General features: G+C 44.1%; 1 protein-coding gene across 19 annotated transcripts; it reads right to left on the reverse strand.

Moving 5' to 3' along the window:
• Positions 1–4,673: 4,673 nt before the first annotated feature.
• On the reverse strand, positions 4,674–18,191 carry LOC117642720. 19 transcript variants are annotated; one of them, XM_034381184.1, is made up of 5 exons: positions 11,747–11,862; positions 11,628–11,640; positions 9,625–9,746; positions 6,743–7,032; positions 4,674–5,651 (listed from the first exon to the last, which is right to left on the reverse strand). In XM_034381184.1, exons 1-5 carry the CDS (start codon positions 11,845–11,847, stop codon positions 5,254–5,256), a joined length of 924 nt encoding a protein of 307 aa, XP_034237075.1. In that variant the 5' UTR covers positions 11,848–11,862; the 3' UTR covers positions 4,674–5,253. The 19 variants fall into 19 exon arrangements, with proteins under 19 accessions (XP_034237075.1, XP_034237076.1, XP_034237093.1 ...); XM_034381185.1 differs by lacking the exons at positions 11,628–11,640; positions 11,747–11,862 and adding an exon at positions 18,030–18,191; XM_034381202.1 differs by lacking the exons at positions 11,628–11,640; positions 11,747–11,862 and adding an exon at positions 13,078–13,205.

Genomic DNA, 18,191 nt, shown 5'->3' on the forward strand with positions numbered 1-18,191 from the left:
CAAAACATTTTATGTATGTATCTATTTAGAATTGTTTCTCGTCAGGTGTTGAGAGCTCAGGTTGTGTGAGGGCTTTCAGGGTTAAAGAGGATACTTACTTCAAGTTGATAAAGTTCAGATATTGTCCAGTAGAGGAAATGCACCTGACTCCAGCAGAGTCGAGAACCAAGTGCATGAGGAGACAGAGTACAGTTTACTTGCAATCAACAACACACAGATTCGTATTCAGATGGAGGCAGGTTCAAAGGTGTTATGAGAATATGTACAGTACAGTTATGGCAAATTGCTATATTCAATAGCAGATATAGTTCAAGAAGAAGCTTAAAATTTGGAATGGAATTTTGGACATGTTTCTATTTAGTGATTAGTGTTGAAGCGTATACGCACTCCCTCCCTCATGTACATAACAGAAAGGACGGAACAAGCGCATGATCTCTTGAACGCTTCTAGAAGGGCTTACGCTTCACGTAAGGCGCTACGCATAAATGTTTGCCAGGGCGGAACAAAACCAAGCCACGTTCCTAGGTTGCCACATGGCCTCACTAAAAACTTAAGTGTGTACTGAGTACACACACAGAGCACTCAAGTGTGTGTACTCAGTACTCTTAAAGAGGGCGTAAGTGTTTGCTGAGTACACACCTAGTTTCTCAGCGGACTTCTGAAAGCGTCGCGCATCGGTATTTTTATTTAAAGAGAATTTTAATTTCGCGCAGTATCTTTTGTTTCACATCATATATTATGATTTTAGCAATGTTAAGATCTTCCTGGTAAAATCTTGCTGTCGCCACTCACTGTAAAAGATTTCGGGGGTAAATTTGCGCATTGAGACCGCGCAACGACGCCTTGGTCCAACACCAAGAGGTATTTTTCCTCACTCCATTTGAGGGGAAATTGATCAGCACTAGTCCATGTGCGTAGCGCCAAAAGTAAGATGGCGTATTTTAGGAATTTTTAAAAAAGGTTATTTTTAGTCAAAAACGTTCTCCTTGGCAAAGGCTGGGGGTCCCTAACTGGCTTCTCACTGTATTATGTTGCCATTTACTGCTTCCAACCAATTTGAGCGCCTTTTTTTAAAAACTTGAAAAAAAAATTTAAATTTTATTCAAAATTTCAAAAAAAAATCAGCACGGCTTAAGTTTTGATTTTTTTTCCAAAAAATTTAAAGGAGTGATCGTTGGGTGGTAGGCTTTGATAGAAAAAAATTGGGAGCCGGATCTGAGTTTTGGGCCGTGATGGTTAGGTGGAATGCCCCGAAAGCCAAGTACTAGTATCGCGAGTAAAAGTAAAAACAGTACCAATTTTGTGGCACGTTATCTTGCCAATGTATGTGCCGAGTTCTCACAGTGTAACGCTATGCGTCCATGCAAACTTCTTTAAAACACAGGGACCGTAAGTGTATTTTTTATATTTTTTTTGTTTTGACGGGTGTTGGGGCGGACGCCCTCGCAGTTGGGAAATTAATGCGGGAGCTGCCCCTCTGCTTCCGGCCCCACTTCAGGCAGAAGACACTCAGCGCGGCTCTATCAGATTTCCCTCCCCACCACGGCGGCGTGCGCGTGACATGACGTGATTAGATCTTTCGCGTGGCTCTAGACAAATCCACTTTAAATGCTTCCACGGCTGGGAAGGGTAAATAAACATGGATTTCAGAGTACAAATTGAATTTAACATGAATATTGGATGAATTTTAATGCATTGCAGCCAATTTTTCCTTGAACTTTGGTATAAACTTCACTTTTTTTTGTAAACTTTCATTAATTTTCGACTAAATTTTAAGGATGTTAAAAAATTTGGCCATTTAGTTTTGTTTTACAATAATATAGAGTCGTTTTGCCGCTGGGTTAGGGCACGATTTCTGAACGTCAAGCGTTTCTCTGGACTCCTGTTATTTGCCGTACATCATATCAACCGTTTCGGCCGCTTTCTCTAAGAGACACCACGTAAAATTTGACATCAATTCGCAGCAAGGTTAGATGAGTACCCTCTGTGAACTTCGGGGTTTCATTTCTTTTAGCCTGCACACTATGTTTGCGGGTATCTTCATTGCCCACACTACGAACAGATGTGTGTGTACGAAAGCTATGGACAGATTAATTTCAACAATTGGGACAGTATTTCCGCATTATGCTTAGGTGTTTATAAAATTATATCTGATTTATGAACAAATTTGTGCAACCTTGCAATGCACATACATACTTATGTACTGAAAGTTCCCAAGCATTTGGTTTGTGGTCGTTCTAACTTCCCAGAAGTACGTCGAGTGCAGAGCGATGCTCTACGACGTAGTGTGCTGGCATAAGCGGTGCGGAGACAGGTGAGCTTTCAAAGTTCAAGTGTAGCGTGGCGCGAAGTGAGCTGTTTCGGTTATGGCAAGATGGCCTCATTATCTCTGTCGTGTGCGACTTCAAGCGGTTGCTTGTTAAGTTGCAACGTCACTGTGAAAACAAACCATCAGACGTAGTCGGCGTAGACTAAAGAACGAAAAGCACGAAACTGAATCAATTTCATTGCGAAACAAGAAAACTCCACCACGGGGCCGACGAAAGCTAAGCATCGCAATCAACAAACAAAATTACACAGCTATTGTGCCCCCTCAACATGGGTTGATTCGAAGAAGCCATTTCACGCACTTCCACAAAGTCCCAGGCACTAGTCAGGATTATACTTTACCAAAATAAAGAGTTTAACTCACAGGTGTACTTTGAGCTATCCTTCAGCTGAAGTAGTTAATGCAGCTGTCCGTCGTCTGCTGTAATAATCTTTATGGCGGGCCCCTGCTTACACTTGAGTACTTCAGAGTATTGAAGTGGCATCGCAGAATAGCCGCTCAGCCCCAAAAGTGAGTTTATGTTCGTCAATTTCACTTAAATATAGCCTTTTAGATTAATGTAGCTTATCGGACTTGAAATTTCCTATAGATTCAGGACTGGATTTCATGTATGCCGATCATTTTCAGCCAAGTTCAAATTGAAGAAAGGCGGCTCAAACCCTAATTTGGGAGAAGATGGAATGCCGTTTTCCCACAACTGTGCACTGGCCAATCTTTAGTATGGTTCTTCGAAATAAATAGGCTTCATTGAGGCCCTACTTCATTTTTCCAGAGTGTTAAGAAGTATTTTAGTTCACTCAGATTCCAAACTCTATGAGTATAACACGTATGGCGCAATGCATTGAGATATTGCACCATACGTGCAATGACACAGCCATATTGCACCTTACGTGCAATGCGTCCCGAAAATGCCTTATGACAATGCATGGGAAGGCATTGCAAACGCATTGCACCAATGAGATATTTTGCGTTAGTGAAGAAGAGAAAGAAGAAGATGCGGCGGTGGGGGTAGAACATAACCAACCCTCATTTGTTTAGGCAGTTTGTCTGCTTGCGGGGCGGGGGCGGGTGCACTGACAAAAATTTTGTCGTGACTTAGCGACACATTTATTGCTAATTTTTTTAGCGACAAGATTTGTTGTGGAACGAGTAGCTTGTTAAACCAAACTTGTACTGGAACTAAGGGATAATTTCACAACGACTATTTTGTAATAACACATTAGCAGTCTACTTTCCAATACAAGTCGTTGACCAACGACAAATGTTGTTGGTCAACGACAAGTCTTGTAAGTCGAAAAAGATTTTGTAATGTCTGGGACAAGTATTCATGGAGTACTTTTGTCACTAAATTTATTTGCCTAATTCTTTTTTTAATAATAGTTTTGTTGCTATGACTAAAGAAGACCGATAGATAATAATTCAAAATATGCTTTAATTGAGCAGATAATTGCAAAAGATTTTGTTTCCATACAAATTCTATCGTTAAGGGTGAAAACAAGAATTTTGTTCTTCAACGACAAATTGTCGCTTACAAGATTCAACAACATTTCTTTCGCTTTGGTTCATGATAAAATTCTTTGTTTTGGAACGACTAAATTTTCACTCATCTGATTGTTTCTATACAACCATTTTTTAACAGTGTGGGGGCCATCATGCCGGCGAAACAAATGAGGGTTTGTGATGTTCTACCCTTACCGCCGCATCTTCTTCTTTATCTTCTTCACTATCGCAAAATACCTCATTGGTGCAATGAAAACGTCAAATGCATTGCACCAATTGCTGCTGTACTCAAAGCGTTTGGATTCTCAGCGTTCTCCGGGATTTAAGGGGGAGAAAGTTTATCAATGCGAGCCTGTGTAAATGTTAAAGCCAGGGCCCTGTAACTCTCGGGGCTAAAAAATATGGCGGTAAAACGCAACGGGGAACCCAGTCGTACCAATTATTACCAATTATTATTTAATTATCAAAGGAGGCATCCATTGGAACCAATAATATCATATGTTGGTTTGATCATTCTGCCTCTTCATGGGACTACTTCAATAATTTTTTAATGAAACAGTTTTTGATATTGAAAATTGAAGTTGTTATGAAATAGATCCCCAAGGAGGGTTCCCCAGCTCCTGTCCCAAGTACCAGAGTTACAGGGGCCTGGTTAAAGCTGAGATCATCAGTAAACCTCAAAATACTACAATGAGGAGACTTTTTAAATTGACAGTCATTGGTTAAAAGGTCTCAACAGCTGGACTAAGGGTGAGCAATTCAATGCAACTGTTACTGCTAACAACGTTATGCTTCATAACCCTGTATTACAGTATATTTAATTTGGAAGAAAAAAAGGATTATGTTAAGGAGAATTTATCTTTATTTAAAAAAGATTCCACAAATTAATAAACAATACAGAATACAGCTTCCAAATATAAGCAAACGCAATGATATTCCAGACGGCGTTGCATTTATTAGAACGTGAAACATATAATCACTCCATAAAATACAGTCACAACCGTTGAAATGTCAGTCCTCCACATTCGGTCAAAAAATAAAAATAAACTTTCTAAGTTGAAACGAATATGACATGGTCTGATGAATAATGTGACTCGATTCACGGTGAGACGGCAAATTGATACAATGCCAGCGCATTTTATCACTTGCTGTGCACAAGATTAAGAGAATCAAACATGCATAATGCTTGCATCTTAACGAAACGAAAGCTACAACAGTCAGTGTAAAGGAACAGAGCTACGAAGTTACGGAGGATATCGATAAGTCAGTGCAGTGCATCTGAGCAAACGCAACAATCATAAAAATAAGAACCCTATGATCATCAACTGAGATCTGCCATCGACGCAGGAGCGCTCGGGCAACTCCAGTGCGTGAACTTGGGGACACACGTGGAAGTTCACGACATAGAGGTCATGCGAAGTGAGCTAGGATGCACTGCCGTCGCCGCCGGGCTGCTTGACCCCAGCAACGCGGCGGACTCCGCGGAGTGTTGCGCGGGCCGGAGTCTTCTTCCGGCAGAAGCAGTCTCCGCTGTGACCGCCGCAGCGAGTGACTCTCAGGGCGTCGACGCTGCCCCGCAGGAAGCCCAGCACCCTGGCGCCATGGAGGCCCTCACTCGCCACTCGGACCAGACAAATGTCGAGGGTGCCGTTGCTGTCGAGGAACACGGCGCCCGGCTCGAACAGCTGTCCCGCTCGGCACGACGGCAGCTTGTCCATGGCGGCGGCGAGGTGCGCGCTGGGGTCCAGGTCGACGTGCGCCATCTTGAACGCCTCGTCGAACTCCAGGGTCGCGCCGTCGAGTGCTTCCCACAGGACTGTCACTGAAATTCAAAGAGGGACACAACAGACCAAATTTAGGCGCACTGCGAGAAAAAAGTACGGAACATGTCTGGTCAATAATTGTCCGTACGGAACTTCCGTACATTTTTTCCGAACCAGATTACATGAGTTCTTATGGGACAAGTAAGGACGTTCCGTACTGTTTTCCGTACTTCCGTACCATTTTCGTCGGTACATTTTCCGTACAAAACTACGGAATTTTTTACAGTACGAAAAGAGACGGTACGTAAATGTATCACCATATAGAAAGCGAGGAGTGAATCACTCAGCGTTAGGGTGAGTTTTCTCGATGTGTCAATAATTTGTAGGTAGTTTGGGCACCCCAAGGCGATCATTTTCTACCAATGAACTAGTGGGCGCAAACGTCTAGGTACGGAGATAATTGGTGTTTTGTAATTGGCCTTCGCGCCTGGTAAAAAGTACTAAACTGTTCATTACTGGGTTCACTACAATGTGATGCATGCAACTTGGAATAAGGGTCACGATAACATCTTACGCACGGCGAAAACGGTCCCTCGTCTATCCATAGCCTACAGTAAATGCATTGACGATTTCGACGGTGGAAAAAAGGATCACTCATTTTCGGTCAAATATCGAAGTGTCACCTTTCTACGGTCTTTAATTTCAGTGCCGTAAACTGGGGTGACTTCGGCATCCTGGGTGATTTCGGCAGGCACTAAAACGCACGTAATGATAATTTGCACCTGTTCTAGAAGCACTTCGATCACCACCTTCATGTTCAACAGCAATGCAAACAATGATATGAACTCAATAGGGTATTTTAACGAATCCCTGGACCGGAAGTCAAAAAACAAAAGTAAGAGCCAAAACCACTTCTCCGCATGCTTAGAGTGCTTAGAGTTGCCTCAGAGTGGAGGGGGGGACGTCTGCGCATGCGCAGAAGCGGTTTTGGTTCTTTTGTTCTTCGACTTCCGGTCCAGGGATTCATTAAAATACCCTATTTTTGCTTCAACAAAGGTACTTTCGAGAGTGTCGAAGTTGCCTCGTGCGCCGAAGTATCACCCTCCATGCCATCACCTTTCTACGTTCCCTTTACAGAGAGAAGGCTCACCTAGATTTACAGTGGCACGTTCCATCATGGAGGCGGCCAGCGCGATGCGAATGATGCCGCCCTGGACGCCGCAGCCCTCGCCGTTGCATCCCTCCACCTCCAGCAGCAGCGCTGGGCCCTGGGCGACGAGTGCATTGACCGCTGCGTCCTGACGCGCATCCGCCGCTTCCTTGACCAGCGCGTCGAGCCTCCCCTTCCACTCCGTGACGGCCTCGTCGTCGTCCAGCAGCTGGTGCCCCTCGCGACAGGCGTCCTTCACTTCGGCCCAGCAATCCGCGCACCAGCCGGCCCTGCGTGCAGGAAACAAAAGAAGAGTGTCACTTGAGAGAATATGACTCTGGATTGCTTCTTGGCACTGGTAGCCAACGAATGTGACGTCATTACTCGTTGAAGTGTGATTTTTGGCACATTCGTTTGAACGTGACTCGCCCGTTAAAGTGCTCTCTCAGCACGTTACTGACTCTTTCCTCATTAATTACGTATGCGTATAAACAGCAATAATACTTAGTATTTTCTAAGTTATCATGACTAATTTTCTTAGTGAAATTATGTACAAAACCAAATCGTCAGTACATTACTTAATATTTCCTTAGTAGTTCTTTAAGAAAGGAAAAGTACGTATTATGGTTGCTCACATTACTTGCATAAGTACTGACAAAATGAGCAAAAAGTCAGTAACGTGCTGAGAGTGTGGAGTGTCACATTCGTTTGAACGTGGATCAACATTCAAACGAATGTGACATTATGTTTAAACGAACGTGACAAAATTCACGTTTGAACGAATATGACGTCACTTTCCTTGGTTACAAGAGGGCACACAGCAAATCCGGTGGCGAGGGGAAACAACTCCAAAATAAGTTGAACACCGATATTCATGGACAAACTTGAGTGTCGGTCATTTTGCTTTCATTCACACTGAAAATCCAAACGCTATGCACATGGCGTCAATTGGTGCAATGGTTTTGCATTGCACATGAAGTGCAAAGCCTTCCCATTCCAATACATTAGCATAGTGCCTTTCGGGACGCATTGCACAGAGGTGCAATATGGCTATGGCATTGAACGTATGGTGCGATATCTCAGAGCACTGCACCATACGTGCGATATTCACAGCGTTTGGAACTTCAGTGCAAAGTTCATGCATGGTTAGCGCGACTCCTTGAAAAACAAGGACGGTTTTTGAAAAACAAGGAAAGATGGAACACTTCAAGGAAGTTCCTTGGAAGTGAGCTCCCATTCCAAGGAGGCTCCCTTGTTTTCCAAGGCCAGTCCCTTGTTTTCTTGGACTCCAGACAAATTCCAAGGGCCCGCCTTGTTTTAGGGGCGCACTTCCAAGGGGACGCCTTGGTTGGTCTCTGCCGATTCAAGGAACCGCCTTGTTTGTCCGCAAAAGCTTGAGTTACGTCGTCGACCACGTCATGAGGTCCCCGATGACGTCCCCCTAGGGTTCACCATGACGACCCCCATGTTTCGCCGTGCCGTTGAGGCTGCCGGGTCTCACAGTGGCCAACGCCGAAAACAGTTTTCTTCTACGTCCAGTACGTTCGGAGATACGAGGACGTACCACGAGGCCGCCGTCCAGGCGGAGGAGGAAGTGGTGATTTTTTCGAGGCCAAAGTAGCTCTGGCCACGAGCCTACTTGGTGTCCGGGACTTTTGACTTCGGAATCGGGTTAGGGGGTGCCGGCCCACCTCGAAACCAAATTTGGTCAAGTTGCGGCCAGCCGTTTGTCCAGGATGGCGTCAAACAGCTGGACTTTTGGACTTATTTTGCTGATTGGATGATGTTTGTCGCCATCCTGGACAAACGGCTGGCCGGAACTTGACCAAATTTGGTTTCGAGGTGGGCCGGCACCCCCCTAACCCGATTCCGAAGTCAAAAGTCCCGGACACCAAGTAGGCTCGTGGCCAGAGCTACTTTGGCCTCGAAAAAATCACCACTTCCTCCTCCGCCCGGACGGCGGCCTCGTGGTACGTCCTCGTATCTCCGAAAGTACTGGACGTACAAGAAAACGGTTTTCGGCGTTGGCCACTGTGAGACCCGACAGCCTCAACGGCGGGGAGAAACATGGGGGTCGTCATGGTGAACCCCAGGGGGACGTCATCGGGGACCTCATGACGTGGTCGACGACGTAACTCAAGCTTTTGCGGACAAACAAGGCGGTTCCTTGAATCGGCGGAGACCAACCAAGGCGTCCCCTTGGAAGTGCGCCCCAAAAACAAGGCGAGCCCTTGGAATTTGTCTGGAGTCCAAGAAAACAAGGGACTGGCCATGGAAAACAGGGGAGCCTCCTTGGAATGGGAGCTCACTTCCAAGGAACTTCCTTGAAGTGTTCCATCATTCCTTGTTTTTCAAAAACCGCCCTTGTTTTTCAAGGAGTCGCGCTAACCGTGTGATCAATCCTTGACAACCAGTGATCCTTCAGAAGCAGTTTCACTAAAAATTGGAATTTATGGATATTTGTTTGAAGTTCGTTGAAATTGACCCAATAGTCAACATAAAATTGAGGACTTCAAAAGTCTGTACACTAAAATTCAAAGTTGTTTCCCCACGTCCAGCAAGTATACTTCCTACGAGGGGTATGGTTGCTACACAATTGGAAATCCTTGAGCTCAAATTTTTACCAGCTTGACATTATTTGGCGCTTAGGCCGCCTTCAAGTACAAATTTTGATAAACCGAGAAGTATTGCAGTACCAGGCTTGCCAGTTTGTGACATTCAAAATGCCTTCGACAACCAAACTATGGCCTTGGCTTAGCAGTCCTACGATAATATAACGCTCCTGGTCTAATTTTCAACCCTGCGTTCAGACCCGAATGAAAAAGTTATAACCTCCGCCCAGATTGCGACGGAGTATTTTGTTGAAAAAGGTAAATACTCACGACGATTCATGCTTGTGCTTCTTTTCCGGAGGCTGAGTGCTCTCCATCTCCATTGCATTGCTGCTGCATGCAGCTTGCGTATCTTCCGTCCATCCGGACATGGTGTGGTGAAGGACAGAAGCCTAGAACAGGGAACGGGAATCTATGTGACCCGAGCCACTCGTAGCAGACGAATCGGGGCACAGTGGGCCGGAGAAACTGGGATCATTCCTTGCACTAAACGGTATAAGAACTTGTTTTCCTCATTCACCAGAACATTTCACCAGAATATGCGTTCCCCAATCGAACTTCAAATAGGGCAAATCAGTAACCGAAAAATGTCCACCGTAAGTGTAAAGCATCATTCATCAATTCAAAAAAAACACGCTGTTTCCGGTCAGTACATGATCGAGATAATGAATAAGTCTCCCGATCGTGAGCCGAATACTACCCTAGAATGAGAAACTGTGGATATCACAGTCTTCAATATAGTACGAAGGGCGGGGTAAGTCCAAAAACAGGTGCGCACTTTTATTGATGTAAGTTCCGTGATTCCCTTTTACTACCGAACGAGAAATGTTGAAGGCTTGCCCTACACGGGAAAACTTTACGGTTGCAGAGCCAAAGGAGAGGCCGAAACACGGGGAGAGTCAGATATATACTTTTCGCATAGGGACCGAAACATGTAATTTCCGTCATCTTTAATTAGTAAGATCCGTCATTATTTTGATAGTTTTTTCTAGGGCTAAAAAGTGAAAATAAACGTGACGCGCGCCCAAGCTTGGAGGGCCATCTTGGGGTACTCCAGATGCTATTCAGACCAAAATTAGCCCCGAAATAAATGTTTCATTTTACAAATTTGTGGCACTCAGAATTCGCCCATACTCACGGAATCACCCAGCAATCCATTGCTAGAGAAACGTTCGGTCTGAGTCCCATATGGCGGCTCTGGGGCTAAAATAGCCTCACCAGAATTCTGGGCCCACTGTGCGGGGTTATTGACATCACTGAGAAGGATACTGCAAATAAAAGTGTGGGACAGGCATGCACCACATAACGTGGGACAAAGTGATCCAGGTAGCGGAATAAGGGGATAACTTCATTTTAGCAACTTTTCAGGAGAAACAAAAAATTGTTAGCAGGGAAAACAATAAAAAACCAAGCATAGGAATAGATGATAACAAGTTCAAGAAGCGTATTCGACTTAGGGGTGAACATCGAGTATGAGGTCAAGGAAATATTCAAAAATGTACTGAGAATAAAGTTTTAAACATAATTTTACAAAGGAAATTAGTCAAACTCACTTAGAAAAAAAAACAAGTATTGTTGCTGTTTATACGAATGCGTAATTAATGAGGAAAAAGTCAGTAACATGCTGAGAGTGTAAAAACATAAGTTGAGATATCTCCTATCAACAATATGACCAACGGATTCATGTTGACTTTGGTAGGGTTGTTTATAATTGCCGCTAAATTGAGAGTGTAAGGGGAGTAATTTGCCCCCCGCCCCTCCGTGATACGAAACGTTACGCTGGGCCAGACCCCCCGCCCCCTTTTAACAGCGTAACGTCACGCTACTTTTATCAGGAAGCACCGAACTGACCCTTATTTTCTGCTCGTTCTCCATAAATAAGCTCTTAATGTGTGTAGCGTGACGTAACGCTGGCTCGGGGCCCAATGAAACGCATCGTTACGCAGAACAAATACCCTCCCCCTTGCTACGTAACGTTAGTAATGGACGGCCCCTAAGCATCACGCTCTATCCGAGCAGTCTCCATCCGAAAGTCGAACACTTCCCTCAGGAACCGTTCACAGGGCACTTCACTGAGTCTAGAAACGGAGGAACAAAAGGAACGCCTGAAACCAGCTTTAACGCATGCGCAGGCTAGGCGGTCCCGCACCGCCTCATGCGCAGATGCTGTGTAAGGGGCTAACTTTGGTTCTTCACCTTCCGCTCGGAGATTCAATGTAGTATACTGTTGACAACGCTCTGCTTCGTATTGGCTAAGATATTTTAAAGAATACCTGGTCCGGAAGCCTAAGATCAGGAGTTAGAACCAAAACGGCATCTGCGCATGCCAAGACGCTGGCTGAGAATGAAGGAGGGACGTCTGCACATGCGCAGAAGCGGTTATGGTTCTTACTTTTCTTCCTTGACTTTCGGTCCAGGGATTCGTTGAAACTCTGTCCGAGGTAGATCCCAGATTGTTGGTCTCCTGACGTTATCATGGCGGAAGTGGCCCATTGACCCTATTAAAGTATATTTCGGAGAAGCGCCGGACCGGAAGTTGGCTAAGGTATTTTAAAGAATACCTGGACCAGAAGTCTAAGATCAGGAGTTAGAACCAAAACGGCACCTGCGCATGCGAAGACGCTGGCTGAGAATGAAGGAGGGACTGCACATGCTCAGAGGCGGTTTAGGTTCTTACTTTTGATCCTTGACTTCCGGTCCAGGGATTCGTTAACACTCTGTCCGACGTAGATCCCAGATCGTTGGTCTCCTGACGTTATCATGGCGGAAGTGGACCATTGACCTTAATAAAGTATATTTCGGAGAAGAGCTGGACCAGAAGTTGAGATGAAATCAAGAAGAACAAACGCCGGACTTGTATGAGAATATAACTCTGCGGAAGCGGCAGAACGGCGACGCAGACGCTCATTCTAACACATTTCGCATACTTTGTTCTTCTTGATTTCTTCTCAACTTCCGGTCCAGCTCTTCTCCGAAGTACCCTTTAGAATAACTAACATGCGCTGCCGATTATCTCGGGGAAGCCGCCTTCTGTATTTCACGTGGAAACTGCCATTTCCGACTTCGGTTTCCTAAGTGCAGTATATTGGCCCAAACTAGATGAAGCTATTGAAGAGTATGTGAGAAATTGTGACGCCTGTGTGGAGTACAACTTCAAGCCTGTCTCCACTGAAGTTGGACGATGGCGAAAAACAACTACACCATGGCAGAGATTGCATTTGGATTTTTTCTACTTTACAACTGTCACTGTATTAATCTTAGTGGATTCGTTTTCCAAATGGCTAGAAGTGTGGCCAGTCCCCAGCACAGGGGCACAACATGTAATTCCAAAGCTAAGATTGGCGTTCAGTTACTTTGGTTTGCCTTTGCAGATTGTGACGGATAATGGACCTCTATTCACGGGTGTGGAATTTTTGGACTTCTGTGCATCCAATGGCATAATTGCGTCCAAATCCCCGCCGTATCATCCGGAGTCAAATGGACAAGCAGAGATTGTTGTCAAGATAGCAAAGAAGATTTTGAAGAAGTTAGCCATTTCAAACTCCAGTGAAGATTTGTCCACCAAAGTGGTAAATATGTTGATAAATTATAGGTCAACACCCTCAGTTACGGGGTTGTCACCTGCAGAAGTAATGTTGACATTTGTGCCACGGCACAAGTTAACATTGTTGTCGCCGAGATCCCAAGCCAATGCATACAGACCAACGGCTCAAGTATTTTTACCGGGAGAGAGAGTCAAGATCAAAATGTCGAAGGATGTAACTGCCAAGATCGGAAGAATCATAAAGCAGCTAGGAGTGTCTGTATATGTTGTGGACTTGGAAGGGACACCAACTTTGTGTCACTTAAATCAGCTATCAACAAGTGTACCAAATCCCAACGAGATTGTCCCAGAGAAGACGCCAAGTTCCTCTGTCAGCACGGAAACGCAACTACAAAATCAAGAGGGTCCTTCACTTCAGACAGTGCGCCCACCTGAAGAGCGTCGTTCAAACCGCGTCAACAAGGGAACGCCGGCACCAAGACTAAACCTTAAGATTTTTCATCAGTAGTGTTTGAAAAAGACCTGTTGAAGTAAAGTTGTTGTTAGAAGATGTTTTGGTTTAAAAGACTTAATTGTCACTAGTCGAAGTGCCATTGTAATTCTTAATTGATCTCGATTGTGATGTGATGTGTAAAATTAAAAATGCTAAGTTCTAGGATTTTAATAATTTTGTGAGAATTGAAAATGTTAATGCCTATTAGTTAAATAAATAATTTAGGAACTAGTACTGTTAACTATTGTTGTGCACCCGGAGGGTATTGTGTATTTTGTATTTGTATGTTCAAGTTGGTACTGGTAGTCGTCTTTTGTCAAGTTGTGCCTGTCGATTATTTGCAGTTGTGTGTGTCGTCTTTTGTTGACTTTGAATAAACGTCAGTTCAGTATGGTTCCTGAAGCCCAATGGTGTTGTTCGTTCACCCCTCTGAATTTCCTTCAAGATTTACATAGTAGAAGTATTACCAGAAGATTATAAGTCAAAGACTTAAGTATTGAGAGATATAATAGAAGGGAAAAAAATCACCTTTTTTTAAAATGTTAAAATTTGAAAACTCATACACTGTTAAAAACAATCGCAAATTTACGACATTTTGAAGAACAATTATGTCGTTTTTAAACGACATGTTTTGTTACGACTCAAGTCGTAAATACACGACTTGGGTCGTAAATGTACGACATATTTTGTCGCTAATTTTGATAGCGGAACGATTCTCACGTTTCGGGGTAGTTTTGGCGTTTCTGATTTGCCGAAAGTGAGGAATATCCAATTAAGTTTTTCTGATTATTGGGGTCCTGGATGATACTAGAGTTATGGCAATGGTATTTATAGTAAAGACCTTGTACTTCCTTCCTAATAACATGAGCCATAAGGTATTCCCATACGTTTAAGTGGGTGTTTTGATCACGGAAATTACGTTATCACGGAAGTTACAAAGTGTGAAAATCGGCTTTAACGGCTGACTCGGGCTTGCTGTGGCTTAAAAGTCGTTTCAGGGTCAAATGATACTCTAAGCCTGACATTTAAGTGGAAAATTTTTTCACTTAGTGCTGCTGCAACATTGGGTAAAGGGTGCCACGGAAGTTACAGGTAATTGTTGATACACGCCATTTTATAATGCTCTAGCCCGCTTTGAGACCGTGTACAGCATCTTAGATTTCCGCGACCCATGCAATTATATCCCAGGGACTCCACTTTGATGGCTTGTGTCATGGAAAGTTAAAAGTTTGGCTTGGGGAGAAGTCCAGAGCTGCCTTTTCGAAATTTGTGTAGTGAAATTGAATATAGGGTGGACATTTTTCGTTGCAGCATAAGTACCTTTGAAAGAAGTCTGGCGTATTGGTCTTCGGTTGAAATTAGCTCGAGACATGCCAAGCTTCGAATCCCCATCGACAGTTGGCAGCATTTTCGAACCACACGGCCACACTGAGGGCGGAAAGTTCGAGTATGTTCTCTTTGGACAATCACGGAAGTTACATTTAGGGTATTCCAAACGCTGCGTAGACCAATCCAACGAACGTGAACTTTTCGAAATGTGTCCGTTTAGTGGGCAATGGCCCTCCCTAACATCAGAAACAAACCCCATGTCTATATCTGCGCTCGTTTGGGCACAGTAGTCAGAAGAAACGAAACTACCCCGAAACGTGAGAATCGCTCACGACCGACATACCACTCCTTACTTTTGGCAATAATTTTCCATTGCATTTTCCCTGCAGGGGTTACTTCAAAATTGTAATACTTCTGTTTCACAACTTTGCTTTGATTTTTAATATGCATTGCATTGTTAGGTAAGCCAACATTGCAATAACAGTGGTTGTTGTTTGAATGACAGCCTGCAGTTAGCTTAGGACAGTTGATATAAATGTTATTTATTCGTGATAGCGTTGTCCATCGTTTTTGAGTCTTGAGGAAAGTGCCATCCATATTGCCATCAAGTGACAATGAATTTTTTCAGTGGAGACAAGCGCCGATCCTCAGAGATAAGTGGGAGTGGCGCGCGCTCTGGCGGAGGGCGGCACTCTGCGTGAGTCAGTGGGGCGACGCCGAGTGTGGCACGCGTGACTTTAGTCCAAAAAAAAAAAATAACATCTCGTGATAGGAACATGCCACTTTGCACAGCTTTTTCTCGAAACATTACAAGCGTTTCACAATCATGGGTGATATATTGTCACTTTTAAATGACGAAACTTAAGGACGCTTTCTATCGAAGCTCATAAACTCATTTCCATGGGCGTGACAACTTTGTGACCTAATGTTTTGAAAGAAATTTACATTCAATGTCATCAAGTGACAACCAAAATTTTAACGTAGGTGCTGCTTTTTCAATGTGCTCCATGTAGAAGGGCTCAACACTCTAAATGTCTTACAATGAAATTTGACCTATGTTATTCGTATGATACAGCGAATTCGGCGCAAGCATAATACGAAACAATATTCCTTCGTAATACGAATCTTTTTAGCTTTTTCATTTTAAGATATAAAGAAAAACCTTCGTAATACGAAGAAAAAACCACCTTCGTATTATGCTTGCGCCATTTCCTTCGTAATATGGGAAATTTCTTCGTAAGACATTTACAGTGAACCCCTTTTGTGCAAATGGAACTTCTCTGAACACACCATCAAATGTACGACAAAACCAAACTGCAAGGCATACTTTCAATGACCTGGGCTCGTGAAATTAAATGTCCAGCCCCATTTGATCAATGTGCAACACTTGAGGCCCTCGCCTGAAAAGGGGCTGAATTGTGCTTGGTTGTTTGAACCGGAAATTAACTGGCTGCTTCTTCAGAAGCTGGGAAAGCGGCCACTTAAGAGACTATTTGGGAAGAAACGTGGGCTGATGAAAGTGCAGTTTTGTGAACTTGTGTTGTTGCCTTGCTGCTTGAACAAACTTTGAAGTACTTAAAACTTCCATACTTCACGCCAAAATGACATGTATTCTGCGCTTTCCTTCCGGGAACGTAACGGGTAATTCTTTCCTAAGTCACCCGAGGTCCCGCTCCGATTCAGACGAAACTTTGTGGGTGTTTCCTGTAGGAAAGAGCTTCAGAAAAAAATTTCAGCATTTTTGGTCGGCCCAAAAAGCTTATTTCAGGACCTCGGGTGACTTGGGAGAGAATAACCCTGACATCACGTAGAAACGAAAGTAGCCAAGCATATGCATCTGCTGGTTATATAGTGCTTGCTATTAAGGGGATGTTATGGTGAAAATCTTGCCATTTTCAAAGTGGATCCCACTGTCATAAATTGTTTGGAATATAAAATCTTTCTTCGTGGAGACTAAAATTTGGCTTTTGAAGGCACATGCCAAGCTCTGAACCCAGTCGAAGAGTCTTTTTGAGCCAATTTTGGCTGTGTCTTAAAAAATCTTCTTGCGCATACTATTTTGTCGATAAAGGTTGACCTTGACATTTTTCACTTCTTCCATTCATTTTCAAACGATTCCGGCATGCATAGCTCAAAATTTCCATTATATTATTAATTGTAAGCTTTTAAAGCTGAAAAGTGACTAAAATTTGCCTATTTTGTACACTTTTGATCAATTAAAGTGAAATGCTTGGTTAGAAAGCTTGCAAATAAAAAAGTTATTTACATTTTGAGTTGTGCATGCCGGCATCTTTAACAATGAATGGAAGAAGTGAAAAATGTCAAGGCCAACCTTTTACGACAAAATAGTATGCACAAGAATATTTTTAAAGTTATAGCCTAAATAGGAGAAAAAGGCTTTGCGACTGGGTTCAGGGCATAGAATGTGCCTCCCCATTGAAAATTTTTAATAATTACTTGGTAAGACATCAAATTTTCAACAAATTTTCATAGTGGGACCTATTTAGGAGAAAATAGCATTTTCACCAGAACCTCCCCTTAATTACAAGGAACCTGGAGGAACCTGTAGATGGCATACAGGACATGAGCCCCGTCCTGTTTGAGCCCCGATGGTCTGAACCCCGACCTGAGCCCCAACCTGAGCCCGGGTTGAGCCCCGACTTAAGCCCCGACCCAAGCCCCAATTTCCAGAGCCCGGATTGAGCCCCGACCTGAGCCCCGTTTGAGCCCAACTTGAGCCCCACTTGAGCCCCATAGCAATAAATTATGCAAAAATGCGTGATTTCAGGTCGCGGGGCTCAAATGGGGCTCAAGTGGGGCTCAAATGGGGCTCAAATGGGGCTCAAACGGGGCTCAGGCCAAAAATGGTGAAGTGCTATATCTCCGGAACTATTGGCTATTGGCCAAAACCATTTTAGGGGGTCATTCTAGACACTAATTGGTGGCGATTCACCAATGTTGGTTGAAATCGGACGACGTCAGGTTTATGAGTGTTCAAGTTGGCGTGGAATTACCCAGGGAGCTTTAGCAACAGTGTGCCTCAAGGTATACGCCACCTGGCGTGTACTTGCCAAGTACACTCCAACCTGGAGTTTACATGCCAGGTATGCTCCAGGTTGGAGTGTACATGCATGTTGACACCAGGTGGAGAGTCCTATGTACACACTTGAGTTTGTAGAGTAACGATTCGAGATAAGGCACAACGCTTGCGATGTTCGGCCTTTCGGCAAAGAAATTTGCTTGGACTTACGGGAAAGATTCGACCCAGAAATTTTGGGGCTCACCGAACTGGATTCGAAACATTCTCACATTAAATCGTTGATTTGCACGTCTCTCTGCCAAGGCCCCTGTGCTGGAGCTGGAGGTGGGCGGTTGCAGCGGGGAGGGCATCAGCGTCGAAGGCGGCTCCATCCGCATCGCGCTGACCGTGGCGAAGACCACCGCCTGGGACAAGAGGGCCCTGGCTGCAGC

Source organism: Thrips palmi, unplaced genomic scaffold, assembly GCF_012932325.1.
Source record: "Thrips palmi isolate BJ-2018 unplaced genomic scaffold, TpBJ-2018v1 HiC_scaffold_16, whole genome shotgun sequence".
NCBI lineage: Eukaryota > Metazoa > Arthropoda > Insecta > Thysanoptera > Thripidae > Thrips > Thrips palmi.